This window comes from Electrophorus electricus, chromosome 22, assembly GCF_013358815.1.
Source record: "Electrophorus electricus isolate fEleEle1 chromosome 22, fEleEle1.pri, whole genome shotgun sequence".
In the NCBI taxonomy this organism is placed as follows: Eukaryota; Metazoa; Chordata; class Actinopteri; order Gymnotiformes; family Gymnotidae; genus Electrophorus; species Electrophorus electricus.
In genome coordinates this window covers 11,661,354-11,679,387 of record NC_049556.1, presented here as the reverse complement: position 1 = coordinate 11,679,387, position 18,034 = coordinate 11,661,354, and the positions used below count along the sequence as shown (strand labels likewise).

At 47.6% G+C, this 18,034-nt stretch overlaps 1 protein-coding gene across 2 annotated transcripts in view; it reads right to left on the bottom strand.

The window, feature by feature from the left end:
* Positions 1-1,762: 1,762 nt before the first annotated feature.
* The window catches only part of LOC113568523 (collagen alpha-1(XXIV) chain), a 90,422-nt gene continuing 74,150 nt past the window's right edge, over positions 1,763-18,034 (bottom strand). For both annotated transcript variants that reach the window (XM_035521491.1, XM_035521492.1), the window contains 17 exons: positions 17,847-17,900; positions 14,242-14,295; positions 13,334-13,387; positions 13,033-13,140; positions 10,683-10,790; positions 10,401-10,508; positions 10,182-10,235; positions 7,546-7,608; positions 7,375-7,428; positions 7,217-7,252; positions 6,462-6,497; positions 6,173-6,199; positions 4,856-4,918; positions 3,815-3,983; positions 3,436-3,545; positions 2,374-2,580; positions 1,763-2,130 (listed from right to left, as the gene is read on the bottom strand). In XM_035521491.1, coding sequence (XP_035377384.1) covers positions 1,984-2,130; positions 2,374-2,580; positions 3,436-3,545; positions 3,815-3,983; positions 4,856-4,918; positions 6,173-6,199; positions 6,462-6,497; positions 7,217-7,252; positions 7,375-7,428; positions 7,546-7,608; positions 10,182-10,235; positions 10,401-10,508; positions 10,683-10,790; positions 13,033-13,140; positions 13,334-13,387; positions 14,242-14,295; positions 17,847-17,900 — 1,452 coding nt within the window. In that variant the 3' untranslated portion in view covers positions 1,763-1,983. The remainder of the gene's footprint in view (positions 2,131-2,373; positions 2,581-3,435; positions 3,546-3,814; positions 3,984-4,855; positions 4,919-6,172; positions 6,200-6,461; positions 6,498-7,216; positions 7,253-7,374; positions 7,429-7,545; positions 7,609-10,181; positions 10,236-10,400; positions 10,509-10,682; positions 10,791-13,032; positions 13,141-13,333; positions 13,388-14,241; positions 14,296-17,846; positions 17,901-18,034) is intronic.

The window sequence follows — 18,034 nt, the reverse complement described above, 5'->3', positions numbered from 1 at the left end:
TTCTCACACTCCTCTCACTCCTCTCTCACTCCTCTCTCACTCTTCTCACTCCTCTCTCACTCTTCTCACACTCCTCTCTCACTCCTCTCTCACTCTTCTCACACTCCTCTCTCACTCTTCTCTCACTCCTCTCACACTCCTCTCTCATTCCTCTCACTTCTCTCACTCCTCTCACACTCCTTTCACACTCCTCTCTCACTCTTCTCTCACTCCTCTCACACTCCTCTCTCATTCCTCTCACTTCTCTCACTCCTCTCTCACTCCTCTCACACTCCTTTCACACTCCTCTCTCACTCCTCTCACCCATCTCACACTCCTCTCTCACTCCTCCCACACTCCTCTCTCACGCCTCTCTCTCATCTCACACTCCTCTCACACTCCTCTCTCACTCCTCTCTCACTCTTCTCACACTCCTCTCACTCTTCTCTCACTCCTCTCACACTCCTCTCTCACTCCTCTCTCACTCTTCTCACACTCCTCTCACTCTTCTCTCACTCCTCTCACACTCCTCTCTCATTCCTCTCACTTCTCTCACTCCTCTCTCACTCCTCTCACACTCCTTTCACACTCCTCTCTCACTCCTCTCTCACCCATCTCACACTCCTCTCTCACTCCTCCCACACTCCTCTCTCACGCCTCTCTCTCATCTCTCACTCCTCTCACACTCCTCTCTCACTCATCTCACACTCCTCGGCCAGGGTGAGACAATCCAGGATCGAGTACTCTGTATTTATTGGACCTTTCAGAGAGACTACGATGAGCTAAGATCCGATCCCAGTGCAAGTGTGTTTAATAGAATGTAAGGAGCAAGTATGACAGAGCCAACATTCTCTCTGTGAGACATCATAACGTATGAGTCCAGGAAACGTTGTTTTAGTGTATCGGGTTGTGAGGGGTTTTTTTGGGGGGAGGGGGGGTATGGTGGATTTACTGGAAGGAGAGTGGGGAGGGGTGCAGTAGACCGATCCACATGCATAACAGATAAATGCATAATGGGGATAAATCTAGATTCAGGTTGACACATCAGTGGGGTTTTAAATGGGGTCAGACCTCTCTCTCTCTCTCTCTCTCTCTCTCTCTCTCTCTCTCCCTCTCTCTCTCTCTCTCCCTCTCTCTCTCTCTCTCTCTCTCCCTCTCTCTCTCTCTCTCTCCCTCTCCCTCTCTCTCTCCCTCTCTCCCTCTCTCTCTCTCCCTCTCCCTCTCTCTCCCTCTCTCTCTCTCCCTCTCTCTCTCTCGCTAGCTGGATTGGACAGGTCTGCAAAGTGGTGAACAAAATGATCAAATTTCAGCAACAAAAAACATAGATAAAAATGGTATAGAAAAAAAGGTTTTCAAAATTTTTTTTTTTCCAGGTACCCATTTCAAAACTCTTTTTCTAGCTGTTTTGTCAAAAAAATGGTGTCTATTCATCAATCAAAACAACAGTATTTTCCTCACTGTGCATTAGCACCCAGTCCTGCCTCGGTTGCGTATTCTGCTAGAACAAGCCGATCACAACTCACATCCTTCCACAAGTCAGCTGTTGTGGAAATGGGGGTTGGGCGGCAACTTCCCATTTCCACAACAGCTGACTTGTGGAAGGATGTGAGTTGTGACTTAGTGGTCTCGGGGAACCCCCTGTAGGGGCGGGGCTTAGTGGTCTCGGGGAACCCTCTGGAAATGAGGGGTGTGGCGGGGCTTAATGGTCTCTGGGAACCCTCTGTAAATGGGGGTAGGGGTGGGGCTTAGTGGTCTCATGGAGCCATCCTGTAAATGGGGGGTAGGTGTGGGGCTTAGTGGTCTCAGGGAACCCCCCCCATAAATGAGAGCGTAGGGGCAGGGCTTAGTGGGGAACCCCCTGTAAATGGGGGACAGGGGTGGGGCTTAGTGGGAAACCCCCAACACATGCCAGGAGAACCTCCTTTCTCAACAGCCCCGATGTGAGAGCAGCCATCTTGACGCGCAAGTCCCTTTGGGCCTGGACAAGGGGCGTGGAAGACAGGCTCAGAGGAAGCAGACGGGTCCCACCTCCAGGTGGCGCCAGGCCCCTGTGCTGTTCGGTGGGAGACCCTGGACGGCCACGACGGGGAGCTGCGCGGGGTCCTGAGTCTGGAGGAGGAACCAAGATCGCTGCCAGCTGCCGTCGTGCACCTGCCCGCATTCACGCCAAATACACACCCAGATTTACCCCCAGACTCAATTTCCCATGGAAACATAGATCAGTATTTACATTAGTGCAAAGGCTAATATACAGGATCGAATATATCTATCACATTAAATGATGGAAATTCACAAAATTTACATCACAAAGGAAAATTTCCCATTCCTTGACATCCTCCCTTTCCATTCCCTCCCTCTCTCTCTCTCTCTCTCTCTCTCTCTCTTTTGCTTTACCTCACAGTCATCTTGAAGCACCTGCGTCTGCAGTTTAGAGTCTTTTTCAAACACCCGGCCATTCCAACCCTGGAAACGCAAGGGCCCTGGCGTCTCCGTGGCGACCACTGCCGGGTCACTGTGGCAGCGGAGTGAAATGGTCTGAGTGGCCTCTGTGCTCAGCAAGTGCAAGAACTTCATTTGGACCTTACTGACGCCGAACGCCACCTAGAGGCACACACAAGAACAACACTCACCAACACCCTGAATGGAGTCCCATTTCACGGCCTGTTCAGAGGACGGAGTCTGTTAGGAATCTCGGTTTGTCACGATGAGGAGTGAAAATGTGTCTCACACCTAAAACACAGACACTGGTTGGTGCTGGTACCTCTCCCACGGTGTACTGGGCCACTCTGCACATGTCTGTGTCCAATACAAACCAGGCCATGGTGGACGTACTGGGATTTTTTGGGAAGGGGGGGGGTAATAAAGACATCTTTCACCCCCTCTCTGTCCCCATGGGTGCCACCTTGGTTCAGGTTGCCAGCTGCACCCGTTTCACAGACAACCAAGTGCTCGGTAGTGCCCAGTTAGACACCTCACACACACACACAGTCAGGTGACACCAGTTTAATGCACTGACATGACACACTAGACTAAGACAGCTGCCATCAGTGAGAAAGAACATTATGTACTCGGATTTCCATTATGTACTCGATTTAGGCAACATCAGACGGGATAATGACAGCAGAGGAAAATCTGATCAGTGTTCCGTTTTGGAATGGAGAAGATTAGGATCTGAGAAGACTGGTAGTAAGATGCATTCAAAGTACAGATCATCGGTGAATCACACTTTTTAAACGGCAGAAGAAGGAAAAACACCTGGCCTACGAGTGCACACTGCACAAAAGAGAGGAAAACAGAGAGAGAGAGAGAGAGAGAAAGTGTGAGTGTGTAGCATCTGAATTCCTGTACGGAATCTTTTGAGGTTAGAGCATGTTCCCCGAAACTCTTGGCTGCGTGCCGCTGTGCCCGCTACGCTCTGAGGGCTCTGTATTGTAGCTGGGCGTGGTATGTTAGTACCTTATCAGTGGCGAGGGGGTGAATGCACGTCTGGCCTCCTGCTGAGAAGTTACAAAACACCTGGACAGCGTCTGAAGTGCAGCCCAAGTTTGGATCAATCCAGAACATTCCTGCTCAGAACACAAAGACCCCAAAAACCCCAAAACAAAGCCATTAATATATTGCCGGTTCAGGGTGAATTAGCTCTGTACTCAATTGGCATTCAACGGAAAGTTCAAGATACATTCAACACAAAGTTAAAGATACATTCAACACGAAGTTAAAGATACATTCAACAGGAAGTTAAAGACTTAAAATGTGAACTGTATAACTAAACAAACAAAAGAAGGAAGGAAGGAATGACCTAACAAACAGGTGAGTGGACAGATGTTTCTCTCACCATCTGCCATCCTCTGCTGGCATTCCAGGAGGTCTCTGCAGAAGCGGGCAGGGTTCTCGCGAGAGCCCACTGGTGTCCTGATGCTGTCGATCAGGTTGCTCAGCTGGTCCAGGGTCTTGAAGATCTCCGTGCTCTGGTCCGCCAGGGACACCTGAGTGTTCTGGTAACTCTGCAGAGTGGTAAAGGTGAAGGAGAACCTTCACGTTAGTGTAGGAGACAAATTTTTTAGGGTCCCTGTCAGTCACATACACTTAGAGTCATCCTTGTAATAGAAAGCAACATAATTTGTGTCTTATTAAAACACACACACACACAGGAGGAATGCAAGGACCAGTGCTCACTAGTCTGCATGGATATTTCCAAAAACATTGTGTGAACACTCATCACGGAAGGAAGCTTTTTAAATAAATTTATTTGACATTTAAGGACTCTCTGTTACTCTCTGTTTGTCTTTCTCATCCTCTGAGTAAGTTTTCCTGGACATGATTGCAGCAGTGAACTCTGGTAATGGGTCCTGATAACCTGATGGGTTAGGGTTGCCATGTACCTCCTGCAGTGCCGTGTCGGACTCTGCCAAGGATTAGGGTTAGGGGTTAGGGTTAGGGGTTAGGGGTTAGGATTGTCGTGTACCTCCTGCAGTGCCGTGTCGGACTCTGCCAAGGATTAGGGTTAGGGTTAGGGGTTAGGGTTAGGGGTTAGGGGTTAGGGGTTAGGATTGTCGTGTACCTCCTGCAGTGCCGTGTTGGACTCTGCCAAGGATTAGGGTTAGGGTTAGGGGTTAGGGGTTAGGGTTAGGGTTAGGGGTTAGGGGTTAGGGGTTAGGATTGTCGTGTACCTCCTGCAGTGCCGTGTCGGACTCTGCCAAGGATTAGGGTTAGGGTTAGGGGTTAGGGGTTAGGGGTTAGGGTTAGGGGTTAGGGGTTAGGATTGTCGTGTACCTCCTGCAGTGCCGTGTTGGACTCTGCCAAGGATTAGGGTTAGGGTTAGGGGTTAGGGCTTAGGGTTAGGGGTTAGGGGTTAGGGGTTAGGATTGTCGTGTACCTCCTGCAGTGCCGTGTTGGACTCCGCCAAGGCCAGTGTGGCTGCATCCACGCGCAGGCGTCTCTGGAAGCAGATCACATTAAGCAAAACCAACTCATAGTAAAACAGCTGGTCCTGGATCAGCTCCCTCCTTTCTGGAAAGTCACATTTGCTGTAGTATGAGGAATAAAAACTGACACCAGGCCTGCACACTGTGTACGGTATGTCGCACTAGGACATGTGATTACTGAGAGGGCAATAATTGGAGCAACCCCTCTAATGAAGGGGGGTGCTAGGGTTACCCCTAACCCCTAACCCCTAACTCTAACCCTAACCCTAACCCTAACCCTAACCCCTAACCACTAACCCTAACCCTAACCCTAAGCCCTAACCCTCTAATGAAGGGAGGTGCTAGGGTTACCCCTAACCCCTAACCACTAACCCTAACCCTCTAATGAAGGGGGGTGCTAAGGTTAACCCTAACCCCTAACCACTAACCCTAACCCTAAGCCCTAGCCCTAAGCCTCTAATGAAGAGAGGTAGTAGGGTTAACCCACCCCTAACCCCTAACTGTAACCCATAACCCTCCAATGAAGGGATGTGCTAAATCCCACTGCTGTCTACATTATAACCTCCAGAGCTAACAACTCACACACCAGCCATCACACCATACACTCACACACACACACACAGATGCACTCAGAACAGGTCTACAGAAGTGTTCAGTAATCCGGGGAGGGCCCGCAGGTCAGAACTCTGTTCTGGCCTGTCGGAGACACGGCATAACTTTTGAATGCACTAGTTTGTTTTTTTTTCTTTTTCAGCGAAGTTTATAGGAAAGATTTTCTTATATAAACACTTCCCAAGAACCTTCCACACGGCATAGCTGAGAGCTTCTGGTGTCCTGGTGTGTGTGTGTGTGTGTATCTTCCCATATTCTGCCAACATCAACCCCGCTGCTTGATTCTAGCTCCTGCAGATTCCCATCACTCCCGTTGACCTCTGAATCTCTCACGCAAACATATGGTCTGCACTGTAACTATGGCAGCGAGCCAAACACACATGTGTCATGATTCATCTGCACTTGCGTTATGCCACAGATCCTTAAACACACACAGATCCCCCCCTACTGACTGCAGGAGGATGGTGAAATTGATTCAAATCAGACGTTCAAGCATGCTTCGAGACCACCGATAACGTGGAAATGTTAAACGGAAGCAGACTTTCAGTGACTAACATTCTAAAGATAGACAACAATGTCAAAAAAACAACAGAAGGTCCCACCCATATTTCTCCTGAAGTTCCTTGGTTTTATGTGATATGGAACATGGCTCTTACCGCTGGCCCAGGAGCTCCGGGTCGACCCTACGATACAACAGTGAGAAGGATGTCATCAGCATGGAGTTAGCACCTGAGCCTTTCAGCACTGATGGCCGAACAGTGAGGGTTATCTCCATCGCCTTCTGGGAGAGCAGCTTCAGCAAACATCTGCAGACTGTGAATGTCTGGAACATGCCTGGTTCCAGCATTTACACGCCCCGTGAAGATCAGGCCCAGCCCTTATCTGCCCCAGCCCTTATCTGCCCCAGGCAAGAGATGAGTACTTTAAGGAGAAGTGTCCACTCACCCTCGGTCCTGGACTACCCCGTGGCCCTGCGGGACCCTGTTGGGACGGGAGAAATGGGTTACCATGACACTCGTGTGTATCACTGCAATGTGCCAGGTGGCAGGTGAAATTTGGCTGGATACTTCAGCAGGGAATTAATCAGGAGCAGTAACACTGTTTCTGTTTGACATGACACAAACATTGCACACATCTGTGGGTTTTAAACCCTCAATAGAAACTGTCATCATGGAGAATTTTTGTTCAGTCTTGTGGTACCAGACTTTTTTTGGATCTCAAAACTGCCTAAATCGGTTCTAACACTTTTATAACACACCCAAGATGTTATGGTGGAAACTGCACATTAGGGAGCAGCTTTGTGCTCCCACAGGCCAGTAGGCGCCCCGCGTTCACCATTTGTGTGTGTGTGTGTGTGTGTGTGTGTGTGTGTGTGTGTGTGTCCTCAGTTTGTCCCATGTTTTTGACACACCAGTAGCAGGTATAGGGGAGAATACTACACTCTGTATAACTCAAACATCACCACAGGAAAGTGCTTCCACTAGGACCCTCAGTGCAAACAGGGAGGTAAACACCTTCACACACAAAATAATACACAAGCTCTGCTCCTATTATTATTATTAATAACAATAATATTTAACATGATGGGCTTCAGTGTAGTATGATGATGTAAGAGGTGGGAGGAGGTTCATTGTAGTATGATGATGTAAGAGGTGGGAGGGGCTTGTTTATGCTGGTGATTATTCTAAACGCCTTCTCACCATTTCTCCTGTTCCTCCTTTGGGCCCTTGGGGACCCTGTAGGAAAAGTCACATATACTCATATACAGTAACTGAACAAAACACACGCAGGTCTTTCAATATACATGAATTAAAAATAAAAAAGAATAAATCACAACAGCCACAGAACAGTTACTTACTGGTCTCCCCATCGGACCAACCATCCCGACTGGACCTATGGGACCTGTGAAACCCTGAAACACACACACAAAGATTATACACAAAATAGAAACACACAGGGAGATGGGAAGGGATGAAATAGAAACCGAGAGAGGGCGAGAGAGACAGAGGAAAAGAGAAATGTTACTCACCAGTGGCCCCATTGGGCCTTTGGGTCCAGAAGCACCAGCAAAGCCCAAATCACCGTCCGGACCCTAGTCCAATCAGAGACCACAACACTTATCTAACTCCAGTAACACCAGTAATGTTGTCTTCAGTTGTCTCTCAAGTTCAGTAATGGCCGTCTCTAAAGTCGGGTCTAGGTAAAGCAGTCTAGAACAGTCTAGAACCAGTGCTGCACCCTACTGGAGATGGTCTAGTTTCTCTCAGACGATCTCATCATTATTGCCACTGCTGCTATAATAATGGTCAGTGATTGTGATTATTGTAATTATGCTATGTTTCATTTGCATATGCTAATGCACGATCGCATTGTCCCCCTGGAGTTAATCGTCTGCAGGTTACTGTGGTGGTGGTGTGTGTGTGAGATCACGGGGTGGTGTGTGTGTGAGATCACGGGGTGGTGTGTGTGAGATCATGGGGTGGTGTGTGTGAGATCACGGGGTGGTGTGTGTGTGAGATCACAGTGTGGTGCGTGTGAGATCACGGGGTGGTGTGTGTGAGATCACGGGGTGGTGTGTGTGAGATCACAGGGTGGTGTGTGTGTGAGATCACAGGGTGATGTGTGTGAGATCACGGGGTGGTGTGTGTGAGATCACGGGGTGGTGTGTGTGTGAGATCACAGGGTGATGTGTGTGAGATCACAAGGGGGTGATGTGTGTGAGATCACAGGGTGATGTGTGTGAGATCACAGGGTGGTGTGTGTGAGATCACAGGGTGATGTGTGTGACATCACAGGGTGGTGTGTGTGTGAGATCACAGGGTGGTGTGTGTGAGATCACAGGGTGATGTGTGTGTGATCACAAGGGGGTGATGTGTGTGAGATCATAAGGGGGTGGTGTGTGTGAGATCACGGGGTGGTGTGTGTGAGATCACGGGGTGATGTGTGTGAGATCACGGGGTGGTGTGTGTGAGATCACAGGGTGGTGTGTGTGAGATCACGGGGTGGTGTGTGTGAGATCACAGGGTGATGTGTGTGAGATCACGGGGTGGTGTGTGTGAGATCACAGGGTGATGTGTGTGAAATCACAGGGTGGTGTGTGTGAGATCACAGGGTGATGTGTGTGAGATCACAGGGTGGTGTGTGTGAGATCACAGGGTGGTGTGTGTGTGAGATCACGGGGCGGTGTGTGTGAGATCACAGGGTGGTGTGTGTGTGAGATCACGGGGTGGTGTGTGTGTGAGATCACGGGGTGGTGTGTGTGAGATCACAAGGGGGTGGTGTATGTGAGATCACGGGGCATGATGTGTGTGAGATCACCTTAGTGATGTGTGTGAGATCACGGGGTGGTGTGTGTGAGATCACAGGGTGGTGTGTGTGAGATCACAGGGTGGTGTGTGTGAGATCACGGGGTGATGTGTGTGAGATCACGGGGTGGTGTGTGTGAGATCACAGGGTGGTGTGTGTGAGATCACGGGGTGGTGTGTGAGATCACAGGGTGATGTGTGTGAGATCACGGGGTGGTGTGTGTGAGATCACAGGGTGATGTGTGTGAGATCACAGGGTGGTGTGTGTGAGATCACAGGGTGGTGTGTGTGTGAGATCACGGGGCGGTGTGTGTGAGATCACAGGGTGGTGTGTGTGTGAGATCACGGGGTGGTGTGTGTGTGAGATCACAAGGGGGTGGTGTATGTGAGATCACGGGGCATGATGTGTGTGAGATCACCTTAGTGATGTGTGTGAGATCACGGGGTGGTGTGTGTGAGATCACAGGGTGGTGTGTGTGAGATCACAGGGTGGTGTGTGTGAGATCACGGGGTGATGTGTGTGAGATCACGGGGTGGTGTGTGTGAGATCACGGGGTGGTGTGTGTGAGATCACGGGGTGATGTGTGTGAGATCACGGGGTGGTGTGTGTGAGATCACAGGGTGATGTGTGTGAGATCACAGGGTGGTGTGTGTGAGATCACAGGGTGGTGTGTGTGAGATCACAGGGTGGTGTGTGTGAGATCACGGGGCGGTGTGTGTGAGATCACAGGGTGGTGTGTGTGTGAGATCACGGGGTGGTGTGTGTGTGAGATCACGGGGTGGTGTGTGTGAGATCACAAGGGGGTGGTGTATGTGAGATCACGGGGCATGATGTGTGTGAGATCACCTTAGTGATGTGTGTGAGATCACGGGGTGGTGTGTGTGAGATCACAGGGTGGTGTGTGTGAGATCACAGGGTGGTGTGTATGTGAGATCACAGGGTGGTGTGTGTGTGAGATCACGGGGCGGTGTGTGTGAGATCACAGGGTGGTGTGTGTGTGAAATCACGGGGTGGTGTGTGTGTGAGATCACGGGGTGGTGTGTGTGAGATCACAAGGGGGTGGTGTATGTGAGATCACGGGGCATGATGTGTGTGAGATCACCTTAGTGATGTGTGTGAGATCACGGGGTGGTGTGTGTGAGATCACAGGGTGGTGTGTGTGAGATCACAGGGTGGTGTGTATGTGAGATCACAGGGTGGTGTGTGTGAGATCACAGGGTGGTGTGTGTGTGAGATCACAGGGTGATGTGTGTGAGATCACGGGGTGGTGTGTGTGAGATCACGGGGTGGTGTCGGTGAGATCATGGGGTGATGTGTGTGAGATCACAGGGTGATGTGTTTGTAATGGGGTATGCTGACCTTGGGCCCTGGGAAACCTTGGAGACCAAGCATGCCTTGTTCACCAGATTCACCCTGCACACACAAACACACACACACACACACACACACACACACACACACACACACACACACACACACACACACACACACACACACACATATATGACTGACACTGTGCTAATACAACTGACTAATACATTACTAATCACTTATTTTCTTGGACAGTGTTTCACTCACCCGTTGACCTTTGACCCCAGGGTCACCCATCTTGCCCTGGTCTCCGGAGGCACCCTCCATGCCCTTAGTGCCGGCCGGTCCCCTCTCACCCGGCAAAGCTCTCTCACCCTGGAAAATACGGGTCAAACTGAGGTCAAAAGGTCACACATAGGTTCACCTGGAAAATCTTACTTATCAGGGGTTAAACCCTCCTTTTGTTGGCCAAGTCCACCGGAGGAAGCCTGTAATGGCCGTGCTGGACGGAGAGGGAATAATCCGAGCGGGAGAGAGGCAGATCCCTACCTGCAACCCGGATGGCCCTCTGTCTCCGACAGCACCGGGCAGGCCGACGTCCCCACGCAGACCAGGAAGCCCCGCCCTCCCCTCAGGGCCCGGGGCTCCACGCTGACCCTGCAAACATGTGTCACACAGAGGAGGGGCCAATCAGAGGCAGGTCAAAAATGCGTCACACAGAGCAGGGGGCAATCAGAGGCAGGTCAAAAATGCATCACACAGAGCAGGGGGCAATCAGAGGCAGGTCAAACATATGTCACACAGAGGAGGGGCCAATCAGAGGCAGGTCAAACATGCATCACACAGAGCAGCGGCCAATCAGAGGCAGGTCAAACATGCGTCACACAGAGCAGGGGCCAATCAGAGGCAGGTCAAACATGTGTCACACAGAGGAGGGGCCAATCAGAGGCAGGTTAAACATGCATCACACAGAGGAGGGGCCAATCAGAGGCAGGTCAAACATGGACACATGGAAGGAACAACCGGAATCAGACGGATAACAGAGTTAGGGGCACAAACACCTACAGGGTGTGTGTGTGTGTGTGTGTGTGTGTGTGTGTGTGTGTATGTATGTGTGTGTGTATGTGTGTGTGTATCTTAGTAGTAGACTCAGACTGTGCTGTGTGTTAAGATCTATCGATGATACTGATTTCATCAAAGTTATTATTTTTTACTGGCTAAATGACTTCAGTTCTTTAGAGTAGTCAGATATGGCCAGTAAAATGAAAACTTAGTTTAAACTGAGAGAGAGAGCGGGAGAGAGTTCTTGGCTCCTCCTTGCTCATGGCAGGTATTAGTCACACACATTGTGATTGACAGCTGGGGCTCAGATGCCAAACCAAATACCTGCCAGCCAAAGACCTGTCAGCACTCTCTCTCTCTCGCTCTCTCTCTCTCTCTCTCTCTCTCTCTCTCTCTCTCTCTCTCTCTCTCTCACACACATACACAGACACACATACACACACACACACACACACACACAATATGGAATATGTGTGGAATCAGTACAATCCTTAATTTGCTTCATATTATATAAGAGCTTGTGTATGAGTGTGTATATCTTTGCGTACACGCATGTGTGTGTGTGTGTGAGAGAGAGCGAGAGAGAGACATATCTGATGGAAAACTTTAACTCTGAGAAAGCTGAACCTGAACATAAAAACATGTCTCTCCTTAACGAGACTTTAAACCAGTTTTCTAGGACACTGCTGATGTAAGTTGGGTGTAAGGTCTCAGGTTTAAGTGTTCATACTGAGGTCTTAACGTAGTATCAGCAGTGTGACTATACAGCTGCTGAGATAGATAGAAAAATAGACAGACAGACAGACAGATGGAGAGAGAGAGAGAGAGAACAGGGTCCCAGGCCCCACACCCATCATTGGGGATTCTGGGTCTCGCACCCGTTAGCAGGGGCTCTGGGTCCCGCACCCGTTAGCAGGGGCTCTGGGTCCCGCACCCATTAGCAGGGGCTCTGGGTCCCACACCTCCTGCCAGGCCTAAGGACGGGACAGTCCCGCTGGGCTCCAGCTCTGCTCCAGGTCGGCAGCAGTAGCGCTGACTCAGTGCAGGCCGGCCCACACGCCCCGTGACTCAAGGCCTTTCACATTATAGCCATGCCCCTACCCCGCCCCTACATTAAACACACAGACACATGGGAGTCAGTGCCAGGGCTAATGAGGTGTGAAAGAGAAACTGCTTGTATGTATGTGTGTGCGTGTGTGTGTGTGTGTGTGTACTTCACATGCTACAGCTCTGTAAATCTCTGACTGTAGCCACTGCATGATTCAACCTTAATATGGAAAATGATGCCATTATCAAACATAACTCACTACCACAACCTACACAAGAACAGAGCTGTGTGTGTGCATGTGTGTGTGTGTCTGTCTGTCTGTGAGAGAGAGTGTGTGAGTGAGAGAGAGTGAGTGTCTGTGAGAGAGTGAGTGAGTGTGAGTGAGTGTGAGTTAGTGTGTGAGTGTGAGAGAGTGAGTGTCTGTGAGAGAGTGAGTGAGTGTGAGTGAGTGTGAGTTAGTGTGTGAGTGAGAGAGTGAGTGTCAGTGAGAGTGAGTGAGAGTTAGTGTGAGTGAGAGTGAGTGAGTGTGAGTTAGTGTGTGAGTGAGAGTGAGTGTTAGTGTGTGAGTGTGAGAGTTAGTGAGTGAGTGTGAGATAATGTTTGAGGGAGAGAGTGAGGGAGTATGAGATAGTGTGTGAGTGTGTGTGAGTGAGAGACTGAGTGAGTATGAGTGAGGGAGTGAATGAGTGAGAGTTAGTGTGTAAGTGAGAGAGTGAGTGAGTGTGAGTTAGTGTGTGAGTGAGAGAGTGAGTGAGTGTGAGTGAGTGTGAGTTAGTGTCTTAAACTCACTCTGTGGCCCATTAGGCCTGGCAGTCCTGGTAACCCTGGTAACCCAGGAGGGACATCAGGTCCAGGATATCCCATCATGCCTTTGGGCCCTGGCAGACCTGTAGGCCCCTGAAACACAACATACACACTGAATCTGGCTTCCAACAAAACACAGAGAGATGTTTGTATCAAGGTCTGCACCTATGTGCTTCTTGTCCTAGACTGTGTGTGTGTGTGTGTGTGTGTGTGTGTGTGTGTGTGTGTGTGTGTGTGTGTGTGACACTATACAGCATATCAGTGTGTGAGACAGGGGAATGCTTACCTCTGGGCCAGGTGAACCTGTCAGACCTCGAGCACCTTTTTTTCCTTGTAGTCCCTAAACCCAAGACACACACACACACACACACACACACACAACCCTTTTTTATATATATATATATATATATATATATATATATATGTATGTATGTATGTATGTATGTATGTATGTATGTATGTATTTATTTATTTATTTATTTATTTATTTTTTCCGTGTTGCAATGGGGATCTTTACAAGCACGCACACAGCTTTGGCCCAGGACTCAGGAAACAGAGAACAAGCATACCTAGAAATTCACAAGAATGGTCTAATGTGGAGAATCATTAACATTAACATGTGGCCAAAGAAGAGTCCAGAAGAAGCCAAACCCCTGGAGATGCTGTAAGCTCCCTGACTCGTAAGGTCCTCTGTGTCTGTGCAGGACCTGAGACTTCACTCATAATCTCACTGCCCCCCGACTCACCTCTCCAGCTCAGTGTGAGGTTATGAACACACACACACACACCGACACACACACACACACGCACACATACACACACACGCACACATGCACGCACACACGCGCACACATGCACGCACACGCACGCACACGCATGCACACGCACGCACGCGCACACGCACACATGCACACACACACGCACACACACACACACCGACACACGCACACACACGCACACACGCGCACACACACATGCGTACACACGCACACACACACGCACACACACACACACACACACCGACACACACACACACGCACACACACACACACTCACGCGCACGCACACACGCGCACACACACACGCGCACACACACATGCACACACGCGCACACACACATGCACACACGCGCACACACACACGCACGCACACACACACACACGCACACACACACACACACACACACACACGTACCTGAGTTCCTTTATCTCCTTTGGGTCCTTCTTTACCAGGAATGCCAGGTAATCCCTAAAGAGAAAATGTAGTAATTTGTGCAAACTTTTGTGCATTTGTCTCTACTATACATACATACACCTTATATATAAACTAGATACACATAAACCTTATATATAAACTATATACACATACACCTTATATATAAACTATATACACATACACCTTATATAAACTATATACACATACACCATATATATAAACTAGATACACATAAACCTTATCTATAAACTATATATACATAAACCTTATATATAAACTATATACACGTAAACCTTATATATAAACAATATACACAAAAACCTTATATATAAACTATATAAACTTGTATGTTGTGTGTTGTACAGTATAAGGGTTGTGTTGTGTGTTGTACAGTATAAGGGTGGTGTTATGTATTGTGTGTTGTACAGTATAAGGGTTGTGTTGTGTGTTGTACAGTATAAGGGTGGTGTTATGTGTTGTGTGTTGTACAGTATAAGGGTTGTGTTATATGTTGTGTGTTGTACAGTATAAGGGTTGTGTTGTGTTGTGTGTTGTACAGTATAAGGGTGGTGTTGTGTGTTGTACAGTATAAGGGTTGTGTTGTGTGTTGTACAGTATAAGGGTGGTGTTGTGTGTTGTGTGTTGTACAGTATAAGGGTTGTGTTGTGTGTTGTACAGTATAAGGGTGGTGTTGTGTGTTGTGTGTTGTACAGTATAAGGGTTGTGTTGTGTTGTGTGTTGTACAGTATAAGGGTTGTGTTGTGTGTTGTACAGTATAAGGGTGGTGTTGTGTGTTGTGTGTTGTACAGTATAAGGGTTGTGTTGTGTGTTGTGTGTTGTACAGTATAAGGGTGGTGTTGTGTTGTGTGTTGTACAGTATAAGGGTTGTGTTGTGTGTTGTACAGTATAAGGGTGGTGTTGTGTGTTGTACAGTATAAGGGTTGTGTTGTGTGTTGTACAGTATAAGGGTGGTGTTGTGTGTTGTGTGTTGTACAGTATAAGGGTTGTGTTGTGTGTTGTACAGTATAAGGGTGGTGTTGTGTGTTGTACAGTATAAGGGTGGTGTTGTGTGTTGTGTGTTGTACAGTATAAGGGTTGTGTTGTGTTGTGTGTTGTACAGTATAAGGGTTGTGTTGTGTGTTGTACAGTATAAGGGTGGTGTTGTGTGTTGTACAGTATAAGGGTTGTGTTGTGTGTTGTGTGTTGTACAGTATAAGGGTGGTGTTGTGTTGTGTGTTGTACAGTATAAGGGTTGTGTTGTGTGTTGTACAGTATAAGGGTGGTGTTGTGTGTTGTGTGTTGTACAGTATAAGGGTTGTGTTGTGTGTTGTACAGTATAAGGGTGGTGTTGTGTGTTGTACAGTATAAGGGTTGTGTTGTGTGTTGTACAGTATAAGGGTTGTGTTGTGTGTTGTGTGTTGTACAGTATAAGGGTTGTGTTGTGTGTTGTACAGTATAAGGGTTGTGTTGTGTTGTGTGTCGTACAGTATAAGGGTTGTGTTGTGTGTTGTACAGTATAAGGGTGGTGTTGTGTGTTGTGTGTTGTACAGTATAAGGGTTGTGTTGTGTGTTGTGTGTTGTACAGTATAAGGGTGGTGTTGTGTGTTGTACAGTATAAGGGTTGTGTTGTGTTGTGTGTTGTACAGTATAAGGGTTGTGTTGTGTGTTGTACAGTATAAGGGTGGTGTTGTGTGTTGTGTGTTGTACAGTATAAGGGTTGTGTTGTGTTGTGTGTTGTACAGTATAATGGTTGTGTTGTGTGTTGTACAGTATAAGGGTGGTGTTGTGTGTTGTGTGTTGTACAGTATAAGGGTTGTGTTGTGTTGTGTGTTGTACAGTATAAGGGTTGTGTTGTGTGTTGTACAGTATAATGGTTGTGTTGTGTTGTGTGTTGTACAGTATAAGAGTTGTGTTGTGTGTTGTACAGTATAAGGGTTGTGTTGTGTGTTGTACAGTATAAGGGTTGTGTTGTGTGTTGTGTGTTGTACAGTATAAGGGTGGTGTTGTGTGTTGTACAATATAAGGGTTGTGTTGTGTTGTGTGTTGTACAGTATAAGGGTTGTGTTGTGTGTTGTACAGTATAAGGGTTGTGTTGTGTTGTGTGTTGTACAGTATAAGAGTTGTGTTGTGTGTTGTACAGTATAAGGGTTGTGTTGTGTGTTGTACAGTATAAGGGTTGTGTTGTACAGTATAAGGGTGGTGTTGTGTGTTTTACAGTATAAGGGTGGTGTTGTGTGTTGTACAGTATAAGGGTTGTGTTGTGTGTTGTACAGTATAAGGGTGGTGTTGTGTGTTGTACAGTATAAGGGTTGTGTTGTGTTGTGTGTTGTACAGTATAAGGGTTGTGTTGTGTGTTGTACAGTATAAGGGTTGTGTTGTGTTGTGTGTTGTACAGTATAAGGGTGGTGTTGTGTGTTGTACAGTATAAGGGTGGTGTTGTGTGTTGTACAGTATAAGGGTTGTGTTGTGTTGTGTGTTGTACAGTATAAGGGTTGTGTTGTGTGTTGCACAGTATAAGGGTTGTGTTGTGTGTTGTACAGTATAAGGGTGGTGTTGTGTTGTGTGTTGTACAGTATAAGGGTTGTGTTGTGTGTTGTACAGTATAAGGGTTGTGTTGTGTTGTGTGTTGTACAGTATAAGAGTTGTGTTGTGTGTTGTACAGTATAAGGGTGGTGTTGTGTTGTGTGTTGTACAGTATAAGGGTTGTGTTGTGTGTTGTACAGTATAAGGGTTGTGTTGTGTTGTGTGTTGTACAGTATAAGAGTTGTGTTGTGTGTTGTACAGTATAAGGGTGGTGTTGAGTGTTGTACAGTATAAGGGTTGTGTTGTGTGTTGTACAGTATAAGGGTGGTGTTGTGTGTTGTACAGTATAAGGGTTGTGTTGTGTGTTGTACAGTATAAGGGTTGTGTTGTGTTGTGTGTTGTACAGTATAAGAGTTGTGTTGTGTGTTGTACAGTATAAGGGTTGTGTTGTGTGTTGTACAGTATAAGGGTTGTGTTGTACAGTATAAGGGTTGTGTTGTGTGTTGTGTGTTGTACAGTATAAGGGTGGTGTTGTGTTGTGTGTTGTACAGTATAAGGGTTGTGTTGTGTGTTGTACAGTATAAGGGTGGTGTTGTGTGTTGTGTGTTGTACAGTATAAGGGTGGTGTTGTGTGTTGTACAGTATAAGGGTTGTGTTGTGTGTTGTACAGTATAAGGGTGGTGTTGTGTGTTGTACAGTATAAGGGTTGTGTTGTGTTGTGTGTTGTACAGTATAAGGGTTGTGTTGTGTTGTGTGTTGTACAGTATAAGGGTTGTGTTGTGTGTTGTACAGTATAAGAGTTGTGTTGTGTGTTGTACAGTATAAGGGTGGTGTTGTGTTGTGTGTTGTACAGTATAAGGGTTGTGTTGTGTGTTGTACAGTATAAGGGTTGTGTTGTGCTGTGTGTTGTACAGTATAAGGGTTGTGTTGTGTGTTGTACAGTATAAGGGTTGTGTTGTGTTGTGTGTTGTACAGTATAAGGATTGTGTTGTGTTTTGTATAGTATAAGTATACAGTCTAAGGGTTGTTCAGTTTGTTTATATATGAGAATGACGGCTCACCGGCGGCCCCTGCTGGCCCATGGATCCACGGGCACCTGTGACTCCAACATGACCCTGAAACACACACACACACACACACATTGATCAGGGCTAAGCATAATAAAAAGAAAACAATCCTTCCTCGAGTACCTGAAATACAGTCTTACTGGGGACTGTGTGTGTGTGTGTGTGTATGTTTGTGTGTGTGT